Source organism: Mytilus californianus, unplaced genomic scaffold, assembly GCF_021869535.1.
Source record: "Mytilus californianus isolate M0D057914Y unplaced genomic scaffold, xbMytCali1.0.p SCAF_1, whole genome shotgun sequence".
Taxonomy (NCBI): domain Eukaryota; kingdom Metazoa; phylum Mollusca; class Bivalvia; order Mytilida; family Mytilidae; genus Mytilus; species Mytilus californianus.
Genome location: NW_026262581.1, coordinates 86,461,169 through 86,481,185, shown reverse-complemented (window position 1 = coordinate 86,481,185; position 20,017 = coordinate 86,461,169). Strand labels below are relative to the sequence as shown.

At 32.2% G+C, this 20,017-nt stretch overlaps 2 protein-coding genes across 4 annotated transcripts in view; one reads left to right on the top strand and one right to left on the bottom strand.

Moving 5' to 3' along the window:
* LOC127725540 (syntenin-1-like) overlaps positions 1-16,043 on the bottom strand; it is a 43,220-nt gene extending 27,177 nt beyond the window's left edge. The window contains exon 1 of the mRNA XM_052232610.1: positions 15,963-16,043. The gene's annotated coding sequence lies outside the window, so the exon portion shown is untranslated. The remainder of the gene's footprint in view (positions 1-15,962) is intronic.
* The window catches only part of LOC127725424 (phosphatase and actin regulator 1-like), a 71,051-nt gene that overhangs the window by 1,827 nt on the left and 49,207 nt on the right, over positions 1-20,017 (top strand). The window contains exon 2 of one of the 3 annotated variants that reach the window (XM_052232361.1): positions 7,207-7,242. The exons of 1 other annotated variant lie outside the window; for it this stretch is intronic. In XM_052232361.1, coding sequence (XP_052088321.1) covers positions 7,207-7,242 — 36 coding nt within the window. Of the gene's footprint in view, positions 1-7,206; positions 7,243-16,308; positions 16,664-20,017 lie in introns of those variants that run through there. One more of the 3 variants, XM_052232382.1, reaches the window with a different exon arrangement.

Genomic DNA, 20,017 nt, shown 5'->3' with positions numbered 1-20,017 from the left:
AACCCAATTAAAGAGTTCTATAAGATTTGTTGCATATATCCTTAATGTGTTTTCTGCAATGAAAGTCGCTACTAATGCTGACTCCCAGGCATTTTTATTGATTTTAAGAATACATGTTCTATGCTTTTCAAGGTGTACTTAAATTCTGATTTTTCTTATTGTGACTTAGGGTCACTCATGTATTTGACAGGATAATGTTGGAAACCCATTCCCCAAGTTACAGCCCATGTACCCAAAGGGTTTATGTCTTTCTGTAGCTCCAAGCAGTTGTTTATTGTTCTATAGCACATATAGTCGTCTGCTAATAGCCTGATCTCCAATATCAAATAACCAACTTTGTCACTAATATGGCTAAGGATTAGGATTGGCCCGAGAATTGTTCCATGAGGAGCTTCTGAAATACTGCTGAATTGCCATATTTGCTATCATTTACTACTTCTTATTGTGACCTGTTGGACAGGAATAAGTCTATCCAGTTCATGATGTTTTTTGGTACATCATATTTGTGGAGTTTGCTTTTCAGCAGTTCATGTGGCACTATGTGGGATGCCTTTTTGAAATCTTAAAAGAAAATGTCTACTTGTTGCTGGATGTTGATGGCACTTGCCCCATCGAGAATGACATTTACAAGTGGATTTTCGTAGCTATGATGTTTACAGAATGCATGTTGCCTGTTGTTGTGAATGTTGATCTTCTCAAAATACTGCATCAAGTTGGAGCAAATGATAGGTTCCAATAGTTTGCATAAAATTAAAAGTGGTAAGCAATGTCTGCAAATACATGAAGCTATGCATAAATAAATCCATTATTTTAAAGGTTATCCTGAAATTTCAAAGACATTTAAAATTTTTATGTGTGTCAAACATGTCAAACAAAATCTTTAAAATTTGGTAGTTTTTGCTTCTCCCCTTTGACCCAATACACACAACATTAAGATATAAGAGGCAAAGACGGGTCTACTTTTGGTCTAATTAGGGTGACATTTCATCCCCTGGACTGATACCTTGTGAGCTAGTTCCATTAAAACTCTGATTTTCACCCTGTCTTCAAGCTAGTTGAGAGCCAATGTGAATATTTGCCAAAACAGAAGACTTTACATCAAGTCTGTTACCATCATTGACTTCTCACATCAGAAACAGAAGACTTTACATCAAGTCTGTTACCATCATTGACTTCTCACTTCAGAAACAGAAGACTTTACAACAAGTCTGTGACCATCATTGACTTCTCACTTCAGAAACAGAAGACTTTACTTCAAGTCTGTTACCATCATTGACTTCTCACATCAGAAACAGAAGACTTTACAACAAGTCTGTGACCATCATTGACTTCTCACTTCAGAAACAGAAGATTTTACATCAAGTCTGTTACCATCATTGACTTCTCACTTCAGAAACAGAAGACTTTACATCAAGTCTGTTACCATCATTCACCTCTCACTTCAGAAACAGAAGACTTAACATCAAGTCTGTCACCATCATTGACTTCTCACTTCAGAAACAGAAGACTTTACTTCAAGTCTGTTACCATCATTGACCTCTCACTTCAGAAACAGAAGACTTTACATCAAGTCTGTGACCATCATTGACCTCTCACATCAGAAACAGAAGACTTTACATCAAGTCTGTTACCATCATTGACCTCTCACATCAGAAACAGAAGACTTTACATCAAGTCTGTGACCATCATTGACCTCTCACTTCAGAAACAGAAGACTTTACATCAAGTCTGTTACCATCATTGACTTCTCACTTCAGAAACAGAAGACTTTACATCAAGTCTGTTACCATCATTGACTTCTCACTTCAGAAACAGAAGACTTTACAACAAGTCTGTTACCATCATTGACTTCTCACTTCAGAAACAGAAGACTTTACATCAAGTCTGTTACCATCATTGACTTCTCACATCAGAAACAGAAGACTTTACAACAAGTCTGTTACCATCATTGACCTCTCACTTCAGAAACAGAAGACTTTACATCAAGTCTGTCACCATCATTGACCTCTCACATCAGAACCAGAAGACTTTACATCAAGTCTGTCACCATCATTGACCTCTCACTTCAGAAACAGAAGACTTTACATCAAGTCTGTTACCATCATTGACCTCTCACTTCAGAAACAGAAGACTTTACATCAAGTCTGTTACCATCATTGACTTCTCACATCAGAAACAGAAGACTTTACAACAAGTCTGTTACCATCATTGACCTCTCACTTCAGAAACAGAAGACTTTACATCAAGTTTCAGAAACAGAAGACTTTACATCAAGTCTGTTACCATCATTGACCTCTCACTTCAGAAACAAGACTTTACATCAAGTCTGTGACCATCATTGACCTCTCACTTCAGAAACAGAAGACTTTACATCAAGTCTGTGACCATCATTGACTTCTCACATCAGAAACAGAAGACTTTACATCAAGTCTGTGACCATCATTGACCTCTCACTTCAGAAACAGAAGACTTTACATCAAGTCTGTCACCATCATTGACCTCTCACTTCAGAAACAGAAGATTTTACATCAAGTCTGTTACCATCATTGACCTCTCACTTCAGAAACAGAAGACTTTACATCAAGTCTGTTACCATCATTGACTTCTCACTTCAGAAACAAAAGACTTTACATAAAGTCTGTTACCATCATTCACCTCTCACTTCAGAAACAGAAGACTTTACATCAAGTCTGTTACCATCATTGACTTCTCACATCAGAAACAGAAGACTTTACATCAAGTCTGTTACCATCATTGACTTCTCACTTCAGAAACAGAAGACTTTACATCAAGTCTGTTACCATCATTGACTTCTCACTTCAGAAACAGAAGACTTTACATCAAGTCTGTTACCATCATTGACTTCTCACTTCAGAAACAGAAGACTTTTCATCAAGTCTGTTACCATCATTGACTTCTCAAATCAGAAACAGAAGACTTTACATCAAGTCTGTTACCATCATTGACTTCTCAATTCAGAAACAGAAGACTTTACATCAAGTCTGTCACCATCATTGACTTCTCACTTCAGAAACAAAAGACTTTACATCAAGTCTGTTACCATCATTGACTTCTCACTTCAGAAACAGAAGACTTTACATCAAGTCTGTGACCATCATTGACTTCTCACTTCAGAAACAGAAGACTTTTCATCAAGTCTGTTACCATCATTGACCTCTCACTTCAGAAACAGAAGATTTTACATCAAGTCTGTTACCATCATTGACCTCTCACTTCAGAAACAGAAGACTTTACATCAAGTCTGTTACCATCATTGACCTCTCACTTAAGAAACAGAAGACTTTACATCAAGTCTGTTACCATCATTGACCTCTCACTTCAGAAACAAGACTTTACATCAAGTCTGTAACCATCATTGACTTCCTATTTCAGAAGCAGAAGACTTTACATCAAGTCTGTGACCATCATTGACTTCTCACTTCAGAAACAGAAGACTTTACATCAAGTCTGTGACCATCATTGACTTCTCACTTCAGAAACAGAAGACTTTATATCAAGTCTGTGACCATCATTGACTTCTCACTTCAAAAAAAGAAGACTTTACATCAAGTCTGTGACCATCATTGACATCTCACTTCAGAAACAGAAGACTTTACATCAAGTCTGTTACCATCATTGACTTCTCACTTCAGACACAGAAGATTTTACATCAAGTCTGTTACCATCATTGACCTCTCACTTAAGAAACAGAAGACTTTACATCAAGTCTGTTACCATCATTGACCTCTCACTTCAGAAACAAGACTTTACATCAAGTCTGTGACCATCATTGACTTCTCATTTCAGAAGCAGAAGACTTTACATCAAGTCTGTGACCATCATTGACTTCTCACTTCAGAAACAGAAGACTTTACATCAAGTCTGTGACCATCATTGACTTCTCACTTCAGAAACAGAAGACTTTATATCAAGTCTGTGACCATCATTGACTTCTCACTTCAAAAAAAGAAGACTTTACATCAAGTCTGTGACCATCATTGACATCTCACTTCAGAAACAGAAGACTTTACATCAAGTCTGTTACCATCATTGACTTCTCACTTCAGACACAGAAGATTTTACATCAAGTCTGTTACCATCAATGACCTCTCACTTCAGAAACAGAAGACTTTACATCAAGTCTGTTACCATCATTGACTTCTCACTTCAGAAACAGAAGACTTTACATCAAGTCTGTGACCATCATTGACTTCTCACTTCAGAAACAAGACTTTACATCAAGTCTGTGACCATCATTGACTTCTCACTTAAAAAACAGAAGCTTTACATCAAGTCTGTCACCATCATTGACTTCTCACTTCAGAAACAGAAGACTTTACATCAAGTCTGTCACCATCATTGACTTCTCACTTCAGAAACAGAAGACTTTACATCAAGTCTGTTACCATCATTGACCTTTCACTTCAGAATCAGAAGACTACATCAAGTCTGTGACCATCATTGACTTCTCACTTCAGAAACAGAAGACTTTACATCAAGTCTGTGACTATCATTGACTTCTCACTTCAGAAACAGAAGACTTTACATCAAGTCATGCAAGTCTGTCACCATCATTGACCTCTCACTTAAGAAACAGAAGACTTTACATCAAGTCTGTCACCATCATTGACTTCTCACTTCAGAAACAGAAGACTTTACATCAAGTCTGTCACCATCATTGACCTCTCACTTAAGAAACAGAAGACTTTACATCAAGTCTGTTACCATCTTTGACTACTCACTTCAGAACCAATTCTCAATCTGAACATAAAATTGATGGAATATTTTTTTTTAGATATTTTGTAAAGAAATCTTATTGATATTTAATGGCACATAAAAACATTGTTGTCAAACTTATAAATGATTTTTCATATTTATGCTTCTGTAATTGTAAATCTACAAAACAAATTTTAAACTTATATTAAAAAGAAAATGATTTAGACTCTACAAAGGCACATTTACTTTTGCTCCTTGATGGCATACACAGTAGCAAAATAATTAAAATATGGCTATGTCTGGTTCAAGGCTTCCAAAACGGTCATATATTCCGGACATTTGTATAATGTCCGGTAAAAGTCCGGCTGGGCAAAGCATGAAACGGACATCTGCTTTTTAGTTTTCAAGGCTTAAGAGACGGTCATTTTAACATAATTCGCGATCTTTTTGACCCAACCTTTTGCCTTGAACAGCCACACATTTCCGGTCATAAAAGTGACATGATCATTAAGTACTATCAAAACAACCCCTACTTTAATACCTTCTCATTTTAATCAAGGCTAATTAGTTGTCGAACAGCTGAAATTTACCTGTTCAGGTGACAGGTAAACTATTTTGAACCGGACATTGATCGGTCTATTCAAAGTTATTTTCTTACATTTCAGCGGTTTGCATCTAATTAATTTAGTTAAAAAGATTTTTAAAAAAATTAAAAAGGTGAAAATGAAAAATCGTCATAACCACGTTGTTTGAACCAGAGACATGTCTCTGTTTGAACTAGTACACGTGTGCGCATGTGCGCAGGTGTGAAATTTAATTATGCATCCTAATTTCTTCAAAAAATGCTTAAATTGTCATTGATACCTTTATCTAACGTTTATTTCGAATATTTTTCTTGAAGAAATAACGTAGAAAGAGCTACTTACACTCATTCATGCTTTGCAAACGTACACGGAATTTACGTATCCGTCTCTGGTCATAGTTTTACCATTGTCAAGATAACATCCGGTTTAGATTTAAAAACTAAAGTAAAGTTTTTGACAACGTTATTTTGCACAAATAAAGAGTCTAAGCAGATATAAGTACGCTGATGTTGCACACTTCGAATGATGCACTGCCAATTTAACAGTTTACGTCAGAACTTCGAATTTGAATCAAAGAAAGTTTAATATCGTTTTTTTTTTAATGTCAATCATTGGGCAACTGATTACCATAATTGCCTTTTATTTATTTAGTCTTAAGGGATTAAAATCGGGATAATATATAAAATGTCCGGCTGGCTAAAAATAATTTTGGAAGCCCTGGTCTGGTTACTCTGGTACAGAACCAATCTAAAACAAAACTTGGCATGAATAATGTATTCATTCACAAGCTACATGGTCTGAAAATTCTCAAAAAATTTCATTTGGGCCTAAGCCCTACGGTTCCGCAGCTACTATTTAGCATACTCTTAAGCATAAATTTGAAAACTTATTGAAGAGGAGTTAAAAGTGTTGTTAGATAAAGATCTAAATTAAAAACTTGCTTTGTCAAAATTACAGTCTTTAATGAAACATTGTTTTATTTAAAAACATGACTGTCACTTCACAAATTATTATCTAGATATTTGATTTTCTTGCCCTCTTGAAATATGCTACAAGAAATTTTTTCCAAATTTTGTTGATATTTTAACACCTTCCGTTCTCTTTAAAAAGAAGAATGTGATCTGTGGTAACTTAGAAAAAACAAACATGACCAGGGTAATGTATTTCATTAAATTCTCCATTGTGTTTATAAAGTCAAAGAAAATTTATTACTGTCATAGTGAAAAGTAATTGTTTGTTTTAATTGGTCAGTTTTGAATATTTCATTAGGGGGTGGGGGACAAGAGTAAATATTGAGAAACTATGTAAGAATGATGACTATGAGACAATCTACAAAACATACTGTATATTCAGAAATTATTGCGAGTTTTTTTCTAATATTTGATACATTTATATATATCTGTATTCAGCTTTCCCCTAAGTCGCAATAGTTAATCTCACAATTTTGTCCATTCTTCAAAATTCGCAATAATAAATGCACGCAATAATTTCTGAATTTACAGTACCCCCGGTAGATAATGATTTACAACTGAATGATGTACAGAGTAGGAGTTAAACTATACTAGGTAAGCAGTACATGCTCCTAGAAACTCAGCCTCTATCTCGGCAAATATGGTAATACTTAAAACATTTTAAATTTGTTTGTTTGTAACAGTTGTGTACTTGAAACTGATTCCTGACGATTTTTTGATAAAATCCTGTCCTCTTACGGTTAGTGACAGTTTCCTCTACTACTGTAACTACACATCCTGTTAATTTCATACTAAACTACTCTGTTAAATTAAAATTAGTATGCAAGGTAAGAAGTTCTGTACTTCCTTACAGATCAGTTGTTACATTTTTATTAGATATTTGATTGACAGACCATAGTATACACATTTTCATTTTGAACTTGTGTATTTGACAGGTACAGATGATCCTGGCGATTCCGACAGTGATGGAGGTATTTGTGTATTTTATTTTTTAATGTTGTATCAACATTTCTACAGACAAACAGGAGTATATCCATATAATTTACATTACTTCTTTCAGTGCTTGACTTGTTTCAGTAATATTTTCAACTTCCTATCAAATTGAGCTTTACAGGTGACTGAAAAGATATATATATATCAGCTCTAATATCGTACCTATCTTGTTCTTTAAAGTATATTTTTTATATTGCTTTGGATGATCATAGATTGAAGTATCCTTGAAGTTTTGTACATTATTGCATTAAATATTTTTTTAATATGTGTAAAGGACTTTTTATTTTTCTTGACATTAATGAAGCTGTCATGTACATAGGCAAGAAAATCTTAAGAGTAAATTAAAGAGAGAAATTTTCATGAAAAGTGAGAGTAATCTTGAAAAAAAATTATAAAAAAAAGTTTGAAAGTAGTTATTCTAAAAAACAGTCCTATACTGGTTAAAGATAAAGAATTTAACAGAGTTTCATTCTTTCTGGATGCATACTTTAGCCTTGAATATATCTTAAAAATATATTACAACATTGATGGAGTATTTGCTTTAATCTTACCAGGCTTATCTACTATTGCAACAAAAACAAACATGAAATATACCTGAAAGTTGAATTCAAAACAAATAAAGATAACCCGGTTATGTCAGAGTTTCAGCCTAACAAAGTATGCATGATAAAAGAAAAGAAGGCTATAAGCTTATTACGTCAAGGAAGGAAATTCGGCTATATAACAGTATTCATGATAATTGGAAGATAGTTACTTTACAATCTTGCAAAATCCAATTATTTTATTATGGAAAAAAAAAATTTAAATGTAAAGTGACAATTTGTCTCTGCACATTTAACTCAATGGCAAATCATAATCAATAAGATTCAAAGTTATCTGTAAAATTGTTCATTTACTGCAAATTTACTTCTGCATGCAGTATATGAAATATTTTAAATGATAGGAATTGTATACAGACTTCTTCATTTCAATTTTCGAAATACTTTTCTGGGTTAAAAAGGTATTTGAAAGTTTTTTTGTTTGAGAAATGTGCATTAGTGGATAGCTGTAAGAGGCTACTAAGAGCTTTCTATACTATGATACAGAAAGGATGTGGAATGATAATCAAATTCTTCCAATTTGATATTCTTTCTTTATGTTGTTATAAATCTCTGCATGTTTGTAAGCAAGGCTTTTGCAGAATTGAAAATGTGTAAGATTACTGTTATTTTGATTGTACTCATAATTGTTATACAGTGTAGTTAAAATTATTTTTGAAGTTAAAGATGGGTAAACAGAACAGTACATTCACATGAGGCAAGGGAAATAATTATGTTTGACTTAAATGACTTGACATAAGGGAGATAAATCTGAATATTCAATACCTGCACATACATGCAATAATTCTGATAAATCACTAATGGCTTTGTTTGATCAGCTGATAAATGATTAATATTACATCTTGTCATCAAAACCATCTGTTACACTTTGCTGGACTACATATAAATATTGCCTTCAGACATACAAATGTTGTCACCATCTGATCAGACAATTCAATGCTTAACTACATGTTTCATAGCCACAAATTCTAGAATTTAATTGTAACTGATATTAGTGAAATTTAAGCTTGAAACTAATAAAATGAAAAACATCTATCAAAATAATAAAAAAAAAGAATATAGTCAATTTTCGTTTCAAGATCAAAATGTTCATTTCCACTAGTTGGCCAAGCTACAGGCCAATTCCTTACAATGAATGTACAGGAAATTTCATTATATTTCAGTAGTAACAAATTACTTTGATGGAAAGATTTGATATATATATATATATATATACAAGCCTAAATTGAAAACAACGTTCAAACCTATGATTGCGTTGGATAAAAACCGCAATTTTTATACGTGTGCATGCAAAACAAATTTCTTGGTAGAGGGGTCTAAATACATCACAAACAACATTTTCCAAAAGACCAAAAAGGTGAAAAAGTATATTTTAACAAAACGCATTTGACTAACAGGTTGAACAACAAATGTTCTTAAACCCTGCTGACTGCCATTGGCGATTGCCAAATAAACGGATCACCGATGTAATAAACAGATCTTAATTATAAATTTAATACTAAACAGAAAACAATAATTTGCGGAAAAGATGGTATACCGCAAACAAAAGGTGCAAAGGTTTTTGTACACCATATCCGGATTTCGACAATTAATGTCTCTTCAGTGATGTTAGGAATTGAAACTGTATTTGGAAAGCCATACAATTTACCTCAATTTAGGATAGACTCTTGAATTTTGAGGAGTCAAAATAGGATGAACGGATCATATAAACCCGAAGGCAAATATAATACAAGCCCAAACGAAAAAATATATACAAGTCTAAATTGAAAACAACGTCCAAACTTCAAACCTATGATTGCATTGGATAAAAACCGCAACTTTTATATGTGTGCATGCAAAACAAATTTCTTGTTAGAGGGGTCTAAATACAGCACAAACAACATTTTCCAAAAGACCAAAAAAGTGAAACGTATATTTTAACAAAACGCGTTTGACTAACAGGTCCCCAAGGCAAATATAATACAAGCAAGTTTACACATATTATATTCAAAATTACTCTAAATATCAGCACAACAATGTTAAATCTGCAAATTTGCAGAAGCAAATTTTTGTTCTTCCCTTGCCCCATTTACCATTATTTTAGTAGTAATGTATTTATAATGTAACATATTTCAAGTGTAAAATTTCTGATTAACCTGTTCAAAAAATTATCTGGTGCTTTTCATTTCTTTTTGGTAAAATTACATAGGTGAATTTTGTTTGAAAAATATTTCTTATAGATGGTAATACTTTGCAAAATACAAAGTATGTGATTCACTAGTACAGCTAGCGCTACTTATATAGCTTTTTAGGCTGAGTTTTTAAAACTTGCATATGTTGTGCATGACAAATCTGTATAATACATTTATTTGGAAATCAACTTCTTTCATTGGAGGATTTATGACAATGATTTGCAGAGACATTAGGTTTTGCAGGGATTTCAAGTTAACTATACATATATAACCATAAAAACTTCATGTAAATATATAGTAAGAATGATGATGTGATTAAAATCCTATTTAAAAAATGGTTAATGGTTTTAGGGCCCATGATCAATATTTTACTTGTCCCTGAAGATAAGGTTTGATATTATTATCATTCTGATTTGAAAGTAAATGTCAAATTATTGTTATATACATCAGTTTTGACGTAATTGCCATTAGACTAATGTAAATTTGACACATTTGTAAATGTATAAGTATATGTAAAAAAACCATGAAGATTCTATTTATAGAGACTACATGGTTTTGTTTGCATTTTACATTCAGTTATTGTTCAGGCAAATCAGTGTTTTTCCTAGATTATTTTTTAAGGATGGGGGGTTGACTGAAAGGATGGTAGTCATGAATCTTGAAGGATGGGGCCATACAAAGGGTAATAGGGAATTTCAAATTAAAATGGATGGGGTTTAAATTCATGCATGTGGGGACCATCATGTATAAACCCTCTAGGAAAATACTGCAAATATAAAGCAATAGTGGTTTTTGGTGTGACAAATCTGCTGTTTTATGAGTTTGCAGGTAAAAAAATGTTAATGTATGAGGTGAATATAAAATATATATATTTAGGGGTAATCTTTTACTCACTACAAATGAAAAATGAAAAAAAAAATACTAAAAGTGACAACATAGAGTTATAAAAAATCAATCTTTTCAATGTACCCCATGTGTTTGTACCTCTGGAAGGATTTGATATAATGTTCTCTTTTCAGCTATTTACTCATAATAATACCAAATAATAAATCGTCAATAACCTTTTGCCACCTATCCTCTTTCAATTGTCTGTCAATGTCCGTCTGTCTACTATTTTTTTCAATGTTTATGAAAAAATCTTTTCATCTGAAACTACTGGGCCAAATGAAACCAACCTTGAATGATCACAATCATCCTTAGGATGTCAAAATGCAATTCCAGTTGATCAATCAATTGACAAACATGGTCATCATTATTATAATAGTATATATGAGTAAATTAGGCAAACTGATAATTTTGAAATAGCTTTCTTTGTGAATATTGTTAAAATTGACAAAATAACCATTGGACTTTTTCCTTACAATGATACTTTTTGTCTCATTCTGAGCTAGCATTCCGTTTTGTTATGATCTAATGGTTAGTAGCAGATCACATTTTATAGTTTTTCTGGTCAAATGAAATTTTTTAACATGTTGCGTTTTTGCTTGAAAAATAGGCAGAAACTTAATATAGCAACATTGACCGCCAACGTTAACAAGATCTACTAAGGCCAGACCAATTTAGTTCTTTGGATTTTCCCGCTCCTGTTTTTATACGACCGCAAAAATTAAAAATTTTTTGGTCGTATATTGGTATGACGTTGGCGTCGTCGTCGTCGTCGTCCGGCGTCGTCCGAAGACACATTGGTTTTCGCACTCTAACTTTAGTTTAAGTGAATGGATCTCCATGAAATTTTACCATAAGGTTCAATACCACGAAAGGAAGGTTGGGATTGATTTTGGGGGTTATGGTACCAACAGTTAAAGAATTAGGGGCCAAAAAGGGGCCAAAAATAAGCATTTTTGTAACTTCCAGACAATAACTTGTGTGTAAGTGTACGGATCTCTCTGACATTGTACCACAAGGTTCCATATCACAAAGGAAAGGCTGTAATTGATTTTGGGGGTAATTGCCTCAAAATTTTAGGAATTAGGGGCCAAAAAAGGGGCAAAAAACAAGCATTTTTCTAGTTTCATGACAATAACTTGTGTGTAAGTGTTTGTATATTTCTGAAATTGTACTACAAGGTTCCATATCACAAAGGGAAAGCTGGAATTGAGTTTAAGGGTAATTGCCCGAAACGTTTAGGAATTGGGGGCCAAAAAGGGGCCAAAAATAAGCATTTTTCTAGTTTCCAGACAATAACTTGTGTTCAAGTGTATGGATCTCTCTGAAATTGTACTGCAAGGTACCATACCACCAAGGTATGTGTAAATTATTATATAATAAGTATTGTGCAATAGCAAGAAATCTTCAATTGCACAGTATTGCGCAATAGCAAGAAATCTTCAATTGCACAGTATTGCGCAATAGCAAGAAATATCCAATAGCACAATATTGCGCAATAGCAAGAAATTGTCAATTGTACAGTATTGCGCAGTAGCAAGAAATATTCAATTGCACAGTATTGTGCAAAAGAAGATACTTCGTATAAATTGCTTATTTCTTGATCAATTTCAATGGGGTTTTATTCTTGAATTCTTGGGGTTCTTTAATATGCTGAATATAACCGTGTATTAAGTTTTTGGATTTTGGGCCCCGTTTTTAAATTGGTCCACATTGAGGTCAAAAGGGTCCAAAATTTAACTTTGTTTGATTTCATCAAAAATTGAATTCTTGGGGTTCTTCGATATGCTGAATCTAACCATGTATTTAGATTTTGGATATTGGACCATAATAGGTGAATGTCCAATTTAAAATTTTTAAGTTCTTAGACCACATTCATTCTGTGTCAGAAACCTATGCTGTGTCAAATATTTAATCACTATCCAAATTCAGAGCTGTATCAAGCTTGAATGTTGTGTCCATACTTGCTCCAACTGTTCAGGGTTCGACCTCTGCGGTCGTATCAAGCTGCGCCCTGCGGAGCATTTTATTGAGAAATTGACTTTCAATATAAAAAAAAACGCTTCCGCAAATTTTGGTCTGCATGCCGCTCCAAAATTAGTTTCTCCTCGTAATTTTTTATCTCACATAGACACTTTTCTGTTCAATATAATGCTTCTATCGTTTATATGCAAATAAAATTTATGGTTTCGGGTAATCATGAGAGCAGACCCCAATTTTGACTTCTAATTGGTCCCATACTGTATGTGAATGAAATCCCCAACCTGTGTATGCAACTACTTACTAATGTAGTACAATAGCCTAGAATTTACATTCATTTGTTTTTTCAGTCCACATGATGCAATTTTATATTTCATTACTTAACTATAACAAAATTTCTGCGTGGGACACATGTTCTTGTACACCAAAACTGGTACCTGCCACCTCAGCTTATTGCCGTGGACATGTAGTCATTGAACACACAGTTATCCCGAATACTTCTCGTTTTACTTTTAAAGACGTACTGTTCTAGGATGCAAAAATTAAAGTTAGATGACCACAAACACATTAATATTTGTTAGAACCATTGTCACTTTTGATTTGGATCTACATGTATAGCAATAGAACTATCTTACTCAGGATGTTGTTTTAGTACAAAGCAAGAAATAATCACCTCACTCATTATTTTGATTCTAAATATGCATAAATAGTTCCAACTGGATGTCAAGCAGCCAATAAATAAAGGCAACAGTAGTATATCGCTGTTCAATAGTCATAATTAGATAAAGCAAAAACAAATCCGGGTAACAAACTAAAATCAAGGGAAACACATCAACTATAAGAGGAAAACAACGGAACAACAGAAACACTGAACTACAACAATAAACGATCATTACCATATAAAGAAAACTATCAAATATATTTCAGGAGCATTTTTTTTGATACATACACATATTTTAATTTTATTCAACATGTGTCATTTACCTAACTAACATATTTCCTCTTGTAAAACTGTATCTGCTATGCCTTCTAAATGTATATATGGATTTAAATGAAACTTACTTGAATAAAATAACCAAAATTAACTAAACCACAGTGAGACAAGAAAGTCTGATATGGTACAGGCACCAATAAATCAAATATGCCTTAGAGCATCTGTTGCTCCTCATTATTCTATGAAATAACCCAGTTGTAACATGTTCATAAATTGTACAACTTCTAAATCACACAATTTTAAAAGGAATTTATACCGCTTGCTTCACTTATAGAGCGAAAAAAAACTCATTTTCAAGAAATATATTCAATCACTCGCCCCATATTTTTTGGAGCTTTTGTCCGAAGAACTATTAATCAAATTGGTGTGGCCTAAAATGATAATTTGACTAAAAACCATCTATTGACTCCTTGTAGGAGTTATTGCCCTTTAAAAAGAAGAAAATTATGTGAAATTTTTATGATAACTAAACTGTTTTTTACAGATAAAATATTTCATTTATAAGGAGAGATAAACAGTTTCATTTTATAGCAACAAATAAAAATACAAATAAGGCAGACAGCATCCAACAACAACCACTGAATAAGGCTCCTGACTTGGGACAGACACATGGAGAATGTGGCGGGTTGACCATGTTTGTTAGCGCTTAACCCTCTCCTAACCTGGATCTCTATTCAAGTGTTTCAAAATTCTGTCATTTAGTTTTCTTCCTATAATGCTTTACCCTTGTACAATCATTACTATCTGTTGTTTGAAAACAAGATCAGTGATCTATAGCTTTTATTTAATTTTTTGAAAACAACTTTTTTACAAAAGATGAAAAGTTCTGTATATTTATGAAAAGGCAAAACAAATTACCCATATTTACATGTACTGCATATATAGATGACACAAACATTTGTAAATTCCAGTTTTACCATGCTATAATATAGAATTAACCTTCAGCAGAGTTTTGTTTTGCTATATACTCAAATTTCCCAGTCATTGCCTATTATTTTGCAATATATCCCTGTTCAGCCCATACAGCACTATGTAAGAAGTATTTTCTCACCAAGCTGTCATAAGTGTAGGGTTTTTCAACATTTCTAGTACTAGTACTAGTATGACAGCATTGCATTTGCATTACAGAAAATACAAGTTTTTTTCACTTGAAGAAAGTTGAGCAAATCCTTTTCGACTTCACATTTTTTTAACCAGTACTTACCAGTTATGTTACTGTTTCTTAGTACCCAGATATTCCCTTGTTTGTTATAATAATTTTTATCAAATTTTATCTTATCATCTTATCATTAACAATTTGATATTTCCATTTTTGGACTGTATATCATTTCTGATAATGCTGAGTGCAAGCATATGCTGAGCCATTCATTTTGACCTATCTTTAAAGTTTTAAATATATTTTGTTGTCAAATTATTTCATGTGAAAAAGGGGGGGGGGGCAGGACAGAAAATGCATACATTTTTTTACATTCAATAGGTATAAGTGATATTAAACTTTTATGAACCACCTTACTACCTCAAAGTCAATAATTATAATCTCATCTGACATTCTTACATGTAAGAATTAGTGGTTATTGTTGATAATAGCAGCTTCAGTTTAATTTTGTCATGCATTCAGCATTGTTTACATATTTGGAAAGTACTCTTTTGAAAACAAAGTTGTTATATTATCAAAACCCAGATGAGCTATACCTTGTTCAATGGCAGTATTTGTATTTTTGAGAGGTAACATGTGTATACCAAGAATTTTTTACAAAAATGGGTATATTATTCTTAAATGTGAGGAATTAAAAAAAAATCAATATATATTGAAAGTTGCATATATGCAGACTTCTATCAATCAACCATAACTAATAAATTGATAATATTGTATGATACTGTAAAGTTTAGGTTACACAGATCAAATAATTGAAATTGAAAGAAAAAAAAAAAGAACAGAGAAAATAAAAATAAGCATTTTAATTCCCTCTTTTATCAAGCTATTATCAGCTAATAACACAAATTATATAGTAAAATCATTAAATTTTCCAGCTCTGTTTACTAATAATACCATATTGATAAGGGTTTACCTTTCTAGAATCCTTTGTTGTCATAAAATCAATTCAATGTTCTGCTCTGGTTTGCGGTCATTCTCTGTAACAAACAATCATTCTAGGAAAACAGCTTCACAGTCAGCATCCAAGCAAATATTTGGAATTTTATAAATATTTGGATAATTATAGTGAATTTGAGCATGTGAAGTAACTAAACCAGTTGTGTGATTAAAGTACTAACACCAGAAAATAACTTCTATCAACATTGTTAAATTAACTGTGAAATTAAGTGAAATAAGATCTTAGGTATAGAAAGGATGTAGTACTCACATTCTTGTTGATGACCTAGATTAGCACAGGTGTATTAACTATATTCATATCTATATTATACTAGTAGGTGTGTTCTAAGTCTTACATACACAAGTTGTATATAACATAGAGCCTAAGGGGTGTCAGATTCATAGACCTGTCACAGGAAAATCAGAATTCATTCGTGTGTGAAATTTCTACAAAGATAGTAGAGTATTAACTGTAAAGTGTAATGTACTGCCGTGGTTTAAACTGTTGAGGAAAAGGAATTTATTTTTCATTCATTCAAAAGGATACTTCACTAAACAGCTGAGATTTCTTTTACGTTTTTTTATGTAAAGAAAATGGATTAGTTTTGTTACCAAAAAATATGAGGTTTAGAAGAAAAAAGAAATCTAAATCAAAAGAGAAAAAAGCTGAGGACAAAGGTATTCTCGTTTTATTTTTAGATTGGTCATTTAAGTATAATTGTTCATATCAATTGTTGTATATATTTCATTGTTGTAGTAGATTATTAATGCTGGTACTTTTTATTCTGAATAGAACAGCGAATTGTTATTAATTGTGGCATGTCAATGTTGAAATACTATAAATAATGACCACAATGTAAGGATGGACTTAATAGTTTTGGTTTCAGTTTATTGATACTATTAAATTGTTTGTCCATGGTATATGAGCAAACAAACTTGATCTAAAAATATCCATTTGTCCAGTGTATTGTACTGGTAAATGTAATATCCATTTAATATTGTGGGTTAAAATTACAACAGTTAGATTGTTTACTTATATATATAAGCTTAGGGCAAGGACAGAGAAAGGTTTGAGAAGTACTGAAAATATTAAATATAAAGATACAGAATTAGTAAAGATTTTTTGTAATAAATGAAACCTGTCTTTTATATATGATATTTTATAAGTGTTAAAAAAGAAAAATGGAAGAATACATTCTCAGTTCTTTGAAAATCATGCTATTTTGGATTGGGAAGAGTAAGGACCATATATTATATTGTATATAAGGAATATATTGTTACTAACCTTGGTACTTTTCTCTATCTGTATCACAATTTACTCAGTAAATATTTTTTTTCAATATATATAAAAATCGTCATAACAATGGCCGATCCCATAAACTGAAAATGTTTGTGCAATGAAAGAGATTTTATGGAATTCCTTCAAAATATATATTTTTCTAAGTAATGAAAATGGATTATTTCAATTAACTGATTAAACAGTATTTTTATTTTGTGTGTGTGGTTGTTTAGGGGTTAAATAATTTTGTCAGTCTGGTTACATAAATAAGTCTAATACATAATTTATAGTTGTTTATACAGTTACAGTTTGACAGCAGACAAGGATTGTAGTCAAATCCTGGACATAAAAAAAAGATTTATTCTCAAAGCAACACATTGTCATAATATTTATTATATAGTAAAAATAATGGGGAGAATCTGACATAGTATTTTAAAAATGTATTATTGTTTATGTGGGAGACATTTGAGAAAAGTTAGTTTATTATTGTCATTTATTCATGTCATGAAATGTGACAAAATGAGTTATTGTCCTTTGATTCAAAGAACATATTAATTATGATGTGTGTACATGTACTGTACATTATAATGTGCCATTCTGCAAGGTACAAATGAAAATTACAAATACCTTGATTCTGTACAAACTTTTCAAAACTTTTCCACAAGTCTTCAATTTGCATGAAATTTTTACCATTGAAACACAATTTTCACCTTTAATATTATGGAATAATTATATACAATACTGAGTTTGATTGTCTTAGTTAAAATGCAAGACTAAAAATTCTTGATTTCATAAAGAAGTCTTTTGTACATGTATGTACATTTTAATTTGTCATATATCATATATCAGAAACACTTTGAACCAATATTTGTAAATAACAACCTATGCTTGTATTAAGTCAGGCTATAATCTGAGCCATGTTTGTTTGTATGTCTATTTTTTAGGAGGAGTTTGGTGTTAATGCTTGGTGTGGTCTATTTTTATTAATCCTGTTATCCTTTTATGTATCATTGCATAATTATTTAGAAATTACTACATCCGAAAAGAATCCTTATTTTATTTGGATAATTCTTTTTCATGTAATGAATGATGAAAAATTACTAAAAGACAGAGTTCCTAAATTTTTTTTTACAAATGTTTGCACAATATACAGTATAATAAAATTTGACATTGTATTTTAACAAAATTTAGCCTTTGGGAATTTACTATGATCTGATCATGATCAGTTATGCAACCATGACTGAAACATTTATCCACTGTCATCAGTGGTATCATTTATTGATAACATTTTACTTTCACGGAGGGGGCCCCTGATTATCTCCTACTCTCTATTCCTTCCCCTTACTCACAGAAACTTTTTTTCTAGCATATTTCTATTTTTTACTCCCCCTCTTCTCCTGGTCCCCTTTCTTCCCTGGTTCCTGTCCATGAATTCCACTTCCCACCCCTCAATCCCAGCTTCCATTATCCTTGTCAAACCCCTCTTTTATGGTGGTAAACAGAACTTCTTAAAGAATCCATACGAATGTATATTACCTTTGGCAGCTTTAGAAAAGCCAATGCACTCCAGTATTGTTGGCCAGAAAAAATAAAACACAAATAAATAAATGATTATCATGAAAGTTTTCCCAATTTACTAATCCGCTCCAGCCTAATGCCTAAATCCTATTCTTAATCTATACATGATTTCTGATATATTAATTAATGATAGTACAGAAATATGATGAATATGTAGTGGCACATAATGATATTCTTCAGGAATTTTCAATTTTGGGTTTTGTTGATGTTCTCTATTTCAAAGTAAGAATTCCGATCTTAAGAGTTGACTTGGGTATTGAAAATATAGTCATCTTGAATTTCTTTCATTTGGCAGTTAAACCCTTGCTAAAGTGGGGCATCCTTTGGCTTTGCAGGATGTATAGATATGCAGCCACATCGGTTTGAACAGGGAATTTAAATCTGATGCCATGTGTAGGGTGCTACCATGCTCTCTGCACACTAAAGAACTATAATAACAACCCTATAAGGGGTTGTTAGGTGGCCTGTTGCATGGCAAAATTTCCAACATATCCAACATTTCCTAATTTTCAGCGTATTAATGTATTAATTGCTAATTTGTACCCATCCTTAATATGCATGAAATATTTGGCACTTGACATTAAATCAAACAATCAATCTAAACTTAAAGTCCATGTTATCCGTTCTGGGATTTAAATGGATATGAAATAGCTATACTTTCACTTTTATACTGAAATTTGAAGTTTTCTTAATTATCCTGAAGTATTTAGTTAAATTTAAAAACACAACCTCTTTATGTTTTTCATATTGTCATACATGTAGCTTCAATGAAATATCATGCTGTCAAAAGTTTTCTAATTTTTCTGGTTAAAAGGCTTTATTTATTGTAGACAATATTTGTGTAATGTTACAGTCTCAGTGAAATTAGTTGGACTGACTCCAAAGAAAATTGACACTTTATATGCATAATTGAATACATCACTAAAATAAATAGGCAAGAATACAAAAGGGAAATTTAACTACTTTTTATAATATTTTTTGTTGAAATCAAATCAGTTATTATACTCTTTAAATGAAATTTTTTAGGGTGGTTAAGAAATTTTAATCACCAGTGCTGTAAAGTAAAACAATACAAGATCCTTGTGGTATGATTGCCAATGATACAGCTATCCACCAAGAGTCCAAAAAATTTGGATGTAAGCAACTATAGGTCATCATACTGCCTTCAACAATAA